The sequence below is a fragment of the Myotis davidii genome, unplaced genomic scaffold (genome assembly GCF_000327345.1).
Source record: "Myotis davidii unplaced genomic scaffold, ASM32734v1 scaffold143, whole genome shotgun sequence".
Classification (NCBI taxonomy): Eukaryota; Metazoa; Chordata; class Mammalia; order Chiroptera; family Vespertilionidae; genus Myotis; species Myotis davidii.
The window spans coordinates 3844338-3857602 of NW_006294876.1; the positions used below are offsets into that span (position 1 = coordinate 3844338).

Sequence of the window (13265 nt, forward strand, 5' to 3'; positions counted from 1 at the left end):
TGATAGTCTGCCAGATTTAATGATTAAAAGGAAGAAGAAGAAGAAAAAAAGAAAAACATTTTCTGAATAAATAATATCAAGACAACTTCATGACTAAGTACCTACTGGAGACAAAGTCTGATTGGCCTGGGATTTCATAATTGCTCAAAGTGAAGATGAAGTTATTTATGTTAGACCCACGCTTGAGGAAGTTCCCTAGAACTGTGTTTTTTTCTGTGTTTCACAGCACAGATGATGACTGGGAGCATTTCTCCACTTTGGGCATGACATTCAAGACTTGGGTGCCTCAGCACAGGGTCCTTGACTGTGTTTTTCCTCCTTCTCAGAGCATTTAGTGTGTCTGTTCTGGAATTGGCCGAGTAATTCATGACTGGATTTTGAGCTTAAAGGCTACAATTTTCACAGTCTTCTAGGATGACCATCTCTTCTACACTCTTGTTTTCTGTGAAAAATACATGCGAAGTCTGTGTCATGCTGGTGTGAGTCTTAAAATGTGTGACCTAGTTATAAGTCATGTTGGAAACCAAGAGACAGAATTTAAGATAAAATTTTAGCAAAACAGGATGTGATGTGAGACCAAGCATATTTCTTAATGCCTTCCTTAATTAAAATAAGGATTTTCTTTTAAAACAGAGATAGTTCTGGGATATCTCTTTTGTGTCTTTGGTTAATGTTCAAGCCGTGGTGTGTACATTATTTATGATCTAGCACCTGCCTCGCACTCCAGTTGCATGGCTCATGCTCTGCTTGCCTTGTAATCCAGAAAAAAACCCACACACACAACTTCTTATAATGAAACACATCCTGATTGCAGGACATCTCACCAATACTGCATGCCCAGCAGGTGCTGTATTGTGTAGATTGATCTTTTTGTGTGTTCCTCTTTCCTGCGGGATGATAAGTTCCATGAGGGCGGGCATCCAATTTGTTCACCTCAGCATTCACTGGCTGGAGTACTGCTGAGACAGGCACACTTGAGCTGCTTGATAAATAGGTTTGGCGTGGAACCAAGTCTCCAATATAGCCCTATCTCACAGATTCCCACAACAGAGACAGGAAAATGGTTTTCATTTCCTGGGGCTCACACTGAATTGGGGGAAATAATTCAAAAGCCAAGAATAGTCAGTATGAATAGAGCACAGATTATTCCTGAATCCTGACAAAGGATGTCTAACAAAACCTTGGCAGAGTGCAGAGCCCGAGTTACTCCAGGAAGCTTCCCCAGCCACGGGGAAGTGACTCCTTCCTAGCCCCAACCCACTCTCTAGAGAACAGTGGGTATTACTGTAGTACCCCAGGCTTAACCTGCAGTTAGGAGGGAAAGATCGTTATCATACAAGGTGAAGAATGCATCAAGGAGAATTCTGCACTGAATTCCCTCTAGGTGGGATTGGAGGCCTGATGGTGTAAGTAGTTCATTCAATACCAGTAAAAGCCAAAGAAATATGAACTTTTACCACAATGGGGACTTGGAATGGTCTGGGGCTACTGACTGGAATAGAGTGGACTTCTGGTTGGTGAACCTATAGGCACTTCTTGGTAGATATATTAGATATTACTGTCTTGGCCAAATAACAGGAGGGTGTTTATGCTCATTTTCTTTAAAAATAAATTCTGTATCTATGCCATATTTGGGGAATTTTCTTCTCTTCAATTTAAACTGTCATATTTCAGATATGGAGGATATTCTAATCAATTGTGGGATCTGTATTCCAAAGGTACATGTTTTGAAATTTCTTTTTTCCCCCTATCCTACTGCAGTAGGTTGGGCAAACTAAAGGAAACCTTTAAGTCTTCTTTGTTTCTCTTCTTGAAGACCCAGAGCAAGCCACAGTCGGGGCTGACTGCTGACTTATCTATACTGGTCTCTTTCTAGATTCCTAAAGGCACACCCCACATTCCCCACTCTGTTCAATATTACTAAACACTTCAGTAATGCCATTGTTCCTCCAACCCTTATCCCTCTCCGTTCTGATCCTGAGAAATGTACACCTTCCACAATGCTATGTAGAATAAGTAGGAAAAAATGGAATATGTACACGTTGGATGATATATGCTTTTTCTGTTCCATATTCTAGATCTCACGCATCATTCGCACTCCCCGGGGAAATGCCCTCTTAGTCGGGGTTGGTGGATCGGGAAAGCAGAGCCTGACAAGGTTGGCTTCGTTCATTGCTGGCTATACTTTCTTCCAGATCACGCTGACAAGGTAACACGGTTTAGCTTTAATGAACCCTGAATGGATTTGATAAACAGTTCTCAGAGGCCACCTGAAGTTAAGAATGCATTTTGCTTATACATAAAAAAAATCACAATAGTTTTTCTTCTTCATTGTTGACTTATCATCTTTCCATTTCAACTTCTGTTATGAACCGTGAAGATTTCACATTAATAATTTGCTTTTGAAACTTTTCAGCATCTCATTGTGATGAATAGCTGGCTTTGTCTTTATGTTATGCATGATGCGGGTATTATGTATATTCCTTTTGGTGCATCTCAGAGGAAATTTTTCCCAACTAAATGTTAATTCAGATTTCAAGAATATTAATAAACTGGAAAAATAGATGAAAAATAATACAGATTTCCTTATTTAGACATTCAAAAATATTTATTGAACACCACCTATGTGTCAGGCACTGGCGAGGTACTGAGGAGTACATGGTAAGCAAGGTAAACCTCACCTGTGTTATCATGGAGTTTACAGTAATTCAAGGTGGACAGTTAGGTGAGCAACTCAATTGATATATATGATACATAGGTGCTATCTATGATAAGGAAATAAATGCAGACCAGGTGTTGTTGAAACAGGGGGAGGACTCGTAACCTAGTCTAAGTGATGGTTAGAAAAGGCTTCCTGGAGGAAGACATGTTTCAACTAAGACCTAAATATGAGTCAAAATTATCTCACAGAAGAGGGGCAGTAAAGAATGTTCCAGACAAAAGAATCAGCACATGTGAAGTAACATTCGAGGCCCTGGAAGAAGTTAAATATAGCTGGGTATATGGCGTATATAGTCTAAAGGATATATGTCAATTATAAGTTGGGGAAAGGAAGAGAAATGGAGTCCTTTGAAAGTGTCATATGGATTTGGACTTTATCCTGGAGCAATAAGAAACCATTAATGAGTTAATCACTGGGGGAAACATGTCAGATTTGTATGCACAGTACAGAAAATAGGTGGAAGGAGCTAAACCAGAACAGGTATAGGGCTGTCTCAGGGATCTAGGCAAGAGATGGTAGTGCAGTGAGTGGTAGCAGTGAGAAAGGAACAGAGGACAGACATATTCAAGAGATCATTAGGAAGTTGAGTTTTTGGATTTGGTCTATCCTGGTTCTGGCTTGGGAAACTAGGTAAGTGGTACTGCTCCTCGTCAAGATGGGGAACCCCAGGAGGGTTGTCATCAGATATATGTGATATAGGTGTGTGGTACAGGGAGAATTATGAAGAGAAAAGTCAACTTGAAGAGATAAGCAGGGGTAATGCAGAGATGCTAAACAGAATTTTAGGGTTAATCAAGATGAGAAGCAGCAGGCCAGTTTGGGAAGTTTAGTTGTGTTAAAAATTAGAGGTTAATTTCTAGGTCTAGGAGCAGAAAGTCTTGCCTATTGGACATTGATATAGAGCTGCGGCTTGGCACCATAGGGAAAGCATTTAGCTGACTCGTCTCATTGATGGAAGTCCATAGATACATGCACAAGCTATTTCAATCTTTAAAAGCACTTTGTAGATTAGCCTCTTTTATAGCTGAGACTCCAAGAGGCAATGTCTTACCGGAAATCCCAGATCTACCTGGGAATTGATTACAATATTACTGGTTTCTGGTCTGCCTTGACTTCCACTGCACCCACTGCCACAGTAAAAAATCTTATGACTCCCCTCTTCATGAAAAATTATTTCCTCTGCATGTCATACTGGGAATGCTCCATTACTGATGGAAAGGGTGTCAAGGCCTCCTTGCTTTCTCATAGTCTTCAAGAGACCATCCTGCTGCTAAGCCTTTGCACAGCCATGTGGCCAAAGGTCAAGGAGCAAGAGCCTCAGGTCTGGAAAGCATGGCCATTTGTTAAGGGGGGACTGTTTTTTAAAATTTGAATCTCTCAGATCTCACCTCTCTAGAAGTCTTTTTAAAATATTGATGCATGGTAGTGGTACTTCTGGTTCTAGGGTTTAGGTTATAGAGGTTAAAAAAGCGCAGAGTATAGAAGTTAATATTTAGTAGCTTTTAAAAAAATCAGAAGACTATTTGCTCTTGTGCTCTGAACTCAGAGTTTATTTAATGACACAGAATTCAAATAATAATTTAGTAAGTCTGAGTCTCCAGGGCTGGAATATCTTTATTTTCACTTTTGGTGCTAATGGGCTACTCTGTACTGGGACCTCTCTAACATTTCATGATTGCAAGCTAATTTTCATCGAAGTATTGCTTTTGATAGTGCAAGATTTTTATTGGAATATTTTATAATGTTTCTACCTATTCTACTACAGTGTACTGATTGCTTAGCAAACCATTTCATGTGGGATCCAAAGATGTATTGAGGATAACTGTGTTAGGGATGAGGAGGCCACTGTTTATAATAGGGCATCTCCCTCATCCCATATAATAAAGGCTTGAAATGATTTAGTTTAGTTTGATTTAATTTGTGAGGTATCTTCTAAAATATCATTGCAGATGGTGCTTAGTATATATTCCAATTTGTCTCTTCTATTATCATTACCAAAAATATTTTCAAAAGGAAACATAAACACATCCAGGTGACATTTAGTTGTGGTAAACAGTACATTTTTGTTCCAGGTTTACTTTTCACTCTAGATCTCTTTTTTGTGTGTAAAACATTAATTATAATGCTTCACAAAATGTGGAGTTTTAAAAATCAAGTTTATCACACACACACACACACACACACACACACACACAAATCATTATGTTGTACACCTGAGATTAGTATAGTGTTATACAGCAATTAAACCTCAATGAAAAAATAGTTCTCGACTTTAGTAAACAGCAAAGTACTCAAAACTTTACCAAGATGCTGCACTTCTATTACTCCCTACAGAACAGCTATTAGAAACGGAAAGAAAATTTTAAAAATAAGTTTAATATTTGTAAGTAAATATAATGAACCAGTAATATTCACTTACATTTAAATGCCCATCTGATGCAATAATATCAGTATTCTTTTGCTTAATTAAATGGCATAAAGCATTGTTTTAAGGATCTTTCCTTCACATCAAAATAATTTAGCTAATGACACAATGACAATATTTCCTTAGATCCTACAACACATCAAATCTGATGGAAGACCTGAAAATTTTGTATAGAACAGCTGGTCAGCAAGGCAAAGGAATCACTTTTATTTTCACGGACAGTGAGATTAAGGATGAGTCATTTTTGGAATATATGAACAACGTTTTATCGTCGGGTGAGGTAGGTGCTCATTTATTGTTCATGTATTTTGTCTCTTCAGATTCCCTCCAATTTTAGTGCTGTCTGTATTTTCTTGCATGAGAGTTTTGAATAAGTGCTATTACTGGGGGTTAGGTGATCAGTATAAGGAATGGATTTTTCTATTGGGTTTTTGGAGAATAAAACTCCAAAATGTGGAGCTATCCATTTAAAACCTCAATGAGTGCTCCAAGTGAAAAATGAAAAAAACAGAAGAGGGAGGTTATAAGAACAGGCTATGACTTTGTAGTGAATGGTAGAATCGCTCGTGTATTTTAAAAAGTGGTGTATCTCATCTTGAAGGCTGTTGGTTAATTTCCTAAAGGCGAGTTTAAGAACACACATGGAAGAAAGACATTGTACAAATCGAGCTACCCGTTTCCATCTGTTTTCATAGGTCTGTACTGAACTTGAATGTCTGCACTTTTTTCAGGTCTCCAACCTATTTGCTCGTGATGAAGTTGATGAAATTAACAGTGATCTCATACCAGTCATGAAAAGAGAACACCCCAGACGTCCTCCGACCAACGAGAACCTGTATGAGTACTTCATGAGTCGGGTCCGGCAGAACCTCCACATTGTGCTCTGCTTTTCGCCGGTCGGGGAGAAATTTCGAAATCGAGCTTTGAAGTTCCCTGCCCTGATTTCAGGATGCACTGTTGACTGGTTCAGCCGATGGCCGAAGGACGCATTAATTGCTGGTTAGTGTGGTGGGAAGTCTTATGTTGAAGTGTCCAGTTTCCAGTGTTTGTTCACATCCTGTGCTATGTGCTGTCACTGTACTGGATTGAGTCAAAAGTCACTTTGTCCAAGGTTAGAGGACAAATTTTCTAATTTTTCCCAAAGCATGGGTGTGTGTGTGTGTGTGTGTGTGTGTGTGTGTGTGTGAGAGAGAGAGGGAGAGAGAGAGAGAGAGAGAGAGAGAGAGAGAGATCTCCAGCCTGTACCCCTTTGGGTTAATGGACAGTGTTCTAGTTCTGAAATTATGTCTCAAATGGGTCACAGGCAGGCTCTGGAATGTCACAGGAAGCCACTAAGATTTTTAATTTGATACCATTTCTGTTCCGTCATTGGTGGATTGGCCAACCTACCAGTAGTTTAAGCCATGTGTCTCGTGGATGTTTTCTTTTCGTGGCTGCAGTGCTGGATATTAGATCAGAATCATTATCCAGCAATCCTCTGATGGTGTCTGTCCTTAGAAAAGGATAACCAGAGTGTTCTGTGGCTGGGGCCCCTGCTGCTGCTGCTTCTGTCTAGTCATCCATCCTACGGGACATTAATGCTTCTCTTACTCTGTGAATAGATTGAACATAAAAGTAGTAACGGAGATATTAGAGAGCACTAATTTAGTTCATGGTCTTTCCCAGCTTTTGATGAGAAATTATCTGTGGATATTTTAGTTGGTGGAGATACTTAGGTTTCACCTCTGACCTACTGCATCAGAACCTGAGGGGAACCCTGATTCAATGGCAGTGGCTGTCAAACTTTTTCTCTGGTTATTGTATTTTAATACTAATTAAAATTAAGAAGAGTCTTCTATCCCAGTAAAACCTCACAGGTAGCCATAGTAGGTAAAACAGTGAAAAGTGGAGAGGAGGAAGCATTCTGGAGCCTCCTCTTTCACCCCACCTCACTCCTGCCTCCCTCACCTGCTCTCCAGCTCTGTGGTACCCAGTGAGAGAATGACTCATTAGCGTGTCTCCTGTCTTTTATAGGAGGGGAAACTGGGGATGATGAGCTGAGGGACTTGACTTGTCAGAGGCATAAGAAAACAGTAGCATCAATATTTTGACTAGAAGCCATATCTATATTTTAAACAAACTCTTATCCACTGGGGAAGTTTTGTTTGTAAGATACTACTACTGAAAATTACGGTTTTCTAATGTGTGATTTTAACCTATTTGAAGGACAACTGTACAATTTTCTCTTTTGTCATATAACGGTTGAGAAAAGGCCAGTGATGTAAAATTTAAGTCCTATTAAAATGTAAATACAACTAAGTGTAAACTTAAAAATTCCTTGAAGTCGGATATGAATGCAGTGCACAAAATGATAGTATTTAAGAGCTATGCTTTATTAAAGTTTCCTATGAGATGTAATCATTAGTATGCAAGTACTTTGTAAACTATCATGTAAGGTACTATTATTAACAAAAATAATTTCAGATGACCATCACAATAATACACCATAATTAAGATCATTTAATTTAAATACGGAGCCCTTTCTGCCAAGTCCATGCTTTGATCATCCCTTCTTTCACAAGACAGAGGTCTTATTGATTCTACCTTTGTTTATTTCTCACAAATAAACAAAAAATCCATAGGCCACCTTTCCCATAGTTTTAAATCTCATGGCATCAACTCAAGCCAAGATTACATGGTCAGGGAAACTTACATTTCTGTGTCCTCAGTTCCTTGCAAGTGTTCTGACCTCATGCATACATCTATTTGTTCACTTATTCAGAACGTGTTTATTGAGTGTATTGAGCCAGGCATGTGGGAGGGCAAGACAGACTTGTTTCTTTAGTCCAGATTCTCCTCCCAGCAGGCTCATGCACAGCCTCTGATGTAATATGCCTCATCAATTTTATCTCCAGTGTGGTCTCTCCTCTGGCTTGAAATTAGTGCACTTCACTGCCTACTTGATGCACTGTCATGGATGTTTCACAGGATCCTTAAACTCAATATGTTTGAAACAGAACTGGTTCTCCTCTGGCCTCTCTCTCCCAGGAGGTCCCATCATCATCCCTTAAACTTCAATCAGAGATCTCTAGTCTTTAGCACCTCTCACCCTTCGACTTTCAGATCTATTCCATCATCAAATCATGTCAACTTTATCTTCTAAATTTTGGTGGAATCTACTCAACTCTTTCTCCTTCACTGATACCCGAGGCCAAGCAATCACTGCCACTCACCTGGAAAACCTAAATAGCTTTCTAATGGTCTCTCCTCCTCTTTACCTGCCTCCCATCGATCTCACACTGATAAGCAGTCTCTGTTACTTGCATAGATGTAGATGCTGCTCCACAATGACCACATTAATTTAGTGATCAGTTACTATTGGTGAAAAGATGCCACTTTTATTTCTTTGCCAACTATCACCTGATAGGTTTTTACACTTCATTCCTTCTCTTTATTCTCCTTTTTATTGGCCGCATTTCTGTTTGCAACTCTTACGTATGTTATTCAGTATTTTAAGTCTTTTTAAAGAAAATCCATAGGCCATCTTTTCTAAGATTCATAAAAATGGTTATGATAAGATTTAACTGTATTACATGAAACCCTTTAAAGTTCCTTGGGGTTGAGACCAAGTGTCATCCTCCTCTTTTATTCCATGGCACCACACAGTGGTGGGTGTGTAGCAGACACTTAATATGTATGTGTGATTGATTAGCTCTGATGTGGTGGCCTATTCTTATACTAGGAAATGCTGTCTTAGAGCTGGCCCTGTGTTCGGCACTGTTGGGAAGATAAAAGTGAACAACAGGAGGTTTTACCCAAACATTTTAAAATGATGCTGCAAATTAGAATTGACTGCAAATGACTAGCTGCTACATTTAAGAACAAATTGGCCCAGGGATTAAAAAAAATTAGTGATGAACAATCTACAGCCAAATGCAGTCAGAATGTGAGGGAATTAAGGATTTGACAGGTTCTGAGTAAAAAAAAATGAGATTCTTAAATATGAGTACCAAGTGGGCACTGATTTCTGAGCTATTTGTACCACTTTTGTCCTTATGTAAACCATACAACATGCTGGCCGCTGACCCGAAGCTGCAGCTGTGTAGAAGAGACTTCTTTGCATAAGTACCAGAAAACAAGGCGTGATGATAGATTTAAAGTCTGTGATAGTTTTATACATGAAAAGGAAAATAAAATTATTGATGTCATAGGCCTGGGACCAAAAATGCTGACTTATATCTACTTGGTTAGGGCTAAAAATAGTATGGAGTCCTAAGAAATAACTAAGTCTTAAAAAAAATAGCCAGTTAACTTTTACCATGGTAATTCATGATCATATTTCCCGTGCTGTCATCTCTATTCTTTCTTTCTAGTGTCTGAACACTTCCTTTCTTCCTATGATATTGACTGCAGTCTGGAAACCAAGAAGGAAGTGGTCCAGTGCATGGGCTCCTTCCAGGATGGGGTAGCTGAGAAGTGTGTTGATTATTTCCAGAGATTCCGACGTTCTACCCACGTGACTCCCAAGTCATACCTGTCCTTCATTCAGGGCTACAAGTTCATATACGGAGAGAAGCATGTGCAAGTGCAAACTCTGGCCAACAGGTAAGTGTGAAGTTCAAATATGGAGTTATTTTACAGCAGTCACTCTCAACGAGGGCAAATTTACTCCTAGTGGGCATTTTTCTTTGTTAAAACTCCAGTGATGGGGGCGTGGAGCAGTCCTCCTGGCATCAAATAAGTGGAGGTCAGGGCTGCTGCTAGCCATCCTTCAGTGCATGGGACAACCTCTACATCAAAGAATCAAGTGGAGGTCAGGGCCAACAGTGATAGGGTTGAGAAAACCTTCTCTCAAACCTGTTCAAAGGTTTATGGCTGCTAGGGGCTTTCTTCTTGCCCAATGGGAAAAAATGTTGCCAAGTGTTTATGTGGCCTACCACTTTGTCTAATATTGACTGACATAATTATAGAAATATTAGACCTGGGAGGAAGCTGAGGACCCAGACATCCCCTCCTCCCTCTCTTGCTATCCTTTCTGAGGATCTAGGATACTCTCTTTCCTGCTTATATTCACTGTATATAAGTGAATAACTACTTCGCTGAGGTTTGTTCCATATTTCACTCTCTTCCCTACTCTTTTCTGACCACTTACATCTTCTGCCTGAATATGGACAGAATAAGCCAGGGTTGTTACATGAGGAACACCTGGGTGAGTGATTATACTAAATAACTCTGAGGGCTCCAGTCTTTAAGATGCATTAATTCAGGCTCAGGCAGGTAGCTAGTCCCTTCACGGTGTTGTTCTGATGATTTTAAATTCATTTATCCTCTTGATCCTAAATCTTTCTGCTTTTAACCTCACTGGTCTCCTTTTTAAAAATATTTTTATTGATTTGAGCGAGGGAGTGAGAGAGATAGAAACATCAATGATGAGAGAAAATCATTGATTGGCTAGCCCTTCCAGCCCCCTATTGGGGATTGAGCCCACAACCTGGGCATGTGCCCTTGACTGGAATCAAACGCTGGGCCTTTCAGTTCATTTGGTCTCCTTTTTGAAAATATTTTTATTGATTTGCGTGAGGGAGTGAGAGAGATAAAAACATCAATGATAAGAGAAAATCATTGATTGCCTACCCCTTGCAGCCCCCTATTGGGGATTGAGCCCACAACCTGGGCATGTGCCCTTGACTGGAATCAAACGCTGGGCCTTTCAGTTCATAGGCTGATGCTTTATCCACTGAGCCAAACCAGCTAGGGCTCATTGGTCTCTTTCAAAAAGTGGAAGTCATTGATTCTCCTTCCTCCATGATAGGCCTTCAAACATTTGAAGTCTATTATCATTTAACTAAACTTTGTTAAACACGTTTCCTGCAGGATACAAATGCTAGATCCACTGATGTTCCTCATGTTAGGCAGAATATTTAAAATATATATATTTTATTGATTTTAGAGAGGAAGAGAGTGGGAGAGAGAGATAGAAACATCAATGATAAAGAGAGAATCATTGATCGGCTGCCTCTTGCAGGTCCCTATTGGGGATCTAGCCTGCAACTAGGGCATGTGCCATGACTGGAAATTGAACTGTGACCTCCTGGTTCATAGGTCGATGCTCAACCATTGAGCCACACTGGCTGGGCATACAGAATATTTTTAGCAGGTTCTCTCTTCCCACACACAGTCTGTGGAAAACACACCAATGTCTTTAGGCTGGAATCAAGCCTGGACCCATCCCTTTTTATCAAGCCCTGCTGGATTTGCTGTTTGTATGTATACTCAGTCTTCAAATATGGCCATTACTATCTATAATATAGACCGCTGGGAAAATGTGGCCAGCTACCACAAAATTAACATTGCTTTCTTGGATTTTCAATCTCAGAATGAATACTGGATTGAAAAAGCTAAAAGAAGCTTCAGAGTCTGTTGCAGCTCTGAGCAAAGAACTGGAAGTGAAAGAAAAGGAGCTACAAGTGGCAAACTATAAAGCCGACACGGTGGGTGGACATTCACATGTGTACCACAATTATTTTGAATTCCTGGTTCACAAATGTTAATGATATATATATGTATGAAAAATTATATAAATGGACAAAATCAAGAAACCAAAGCAAAAATGTGCCCTTTCAGCTGGGTCTAATTTTTGACGAGGCTTTTTTGTTTTTTCGTTGTATATTGAATTAGGTCTTAAAAGAAGTGACAATGAAGGCACAGGCTGCCGAGAAGGTGAAGGCTGAGGTACAGAAGGTAAAGGACAAAGCACAAGCCATTGTAGACGGCATCTCTAAGGACAAGGCCATTGCAGAAGAGAAACTGGAAGCAGCCAAACCAGCGTTAGAAGAAGCAGAAGCCGCCCTGCAGGTAAATGTGCGATAGAACAGATGTCAAGCATCGGGCGAAGGAGGAAAACTAAGAAAAGACGAGTAACAACAGGAAGTGCTTCAGACCAAAGTGCTCTCCATGGGAACAACTTCAAGTAATATTTTTTTGCTTAGAGATGTTACTAGCTCTTTATATATTTTGCACGTGCTATTTCCCATCTCTTTTCCTCACTCATGATTGACTGATGGGCAGTGCCATATCATGGCAGTCAGGAGTCCTCGGTTCTCATGTTCACTGTTACCAATAAGCTATGTGACATTGGGAAAGACACATAAAATTGTCAAATATCATTTCCTCACTCATTTCTTGAGGACACAGGAGAGGGTCTGTAAGCCACAACATTCTCTGAGTTTATCTATGAATTATCCATATGACAAACTACTGATCTAAAGTAGCTGATTAATGTCAGAGTTTGAGCAGGCTTCCAACACAAATATTTGATTCAATTGTGTGGCAGTAACAAATAGAGCAATTAGAAAGGAGGTTGGATTCTGAGTAAATATGGTGAGTTTAATGAACTAGACCCGTGGTCGGCAAACCACAGCTCACGAACCACATGTGGCTCTTTGGCCCCTTGAGTGTGGCTCTTTCACAAAATACCACGTGCGGGAGCACGTACAGTGTGATTGAAACTTCGTGGCCCATGTGCAGAAGTCGGTTTTCGGGCTGGGCGAGTCTATTTTGAAGAAGTACTGTTGATATTTGGCTCTGTTGACTGAGTTTGCCTACCACTGAACTAGACCATACCCTAAAGGGCTGGTCCAGTTTTGAAGTCTCAATTTAAGATTTTTGGAGGCTCAATTTAAGATTGCTTTTACTTCAGTCTTATTCATTTACTACCTTATGTTATTGATTCTTGGCCTAAAAAGCTGCTGGAGAAAGGGAAAAGCTGCTGATGTGTCTACTGCTAATTCAAGTTACATAATCTCAACTGAGCATGCACCATTATTCGATAATCTAATTGTTACTTTTTTACAAGTTCCTAGTACATTTCCGGAAACATTTCTGGAACTTTTTGATCCAAGTTAAGTCTTTAAGCCAGCGGTTCTCAACCTGCGGGTCGCCAACCTGTGGCCCCTGACCCCTTTGGAGGTCGAATGACCCTTTCACAAGGGGTCACCTAAGACCATTGGAAAACACTTATATAATTACATATTGTTTTTGTGAATAATCACTATGCTTTAATTATGTTCAATTCGTAACAATGAAAACACATCCTGCATATCAGATATTTACATTATGATTCATAACAGTAGCAAAATT

At 39.8% G+C, this 13265-nt stretch overlaps 1 protein-coding gene across 1 annotated transcript in view; it reads left to right on the forward strand.

Moving 5' to 3' along the window:
• DNAH5 (dynein, axonemal, heavy chain 5) overlaps nucleotides 1-13265 on the forward strand; it is a 190913-nt gene that overhangs the window by 124416 nt on the left and 53232 nt on the right. Inside the window, exons 53-58 of the mRNA XM_015567634.1 lie at nucleotides 2079-2209; nucleotides 5274-5427; nucleotides 5879-6146; nucleotides 9500-9731; nucleotides 11503-11617; nucleotides 11805-11981. Of these exons, the coding sequence (XP_015423120.1) occupies nucleotides 2079-2209; nucleotides 5274-5427; nucleotides 5879-6146; nucleotides 9500-9731; nucleotides 11503-11617; nucleotides 11805-11981 (1077 nt within the window). The remainder of the gene's footprint in view (nucleotides 1-2078; nucleotides 2210-5273; nucleotides 5428-5878; nucleotides 6147-9499; nucleotides 9732-11502; nucleotides 11618-11804; nucleotides 11982-13265) is intronic.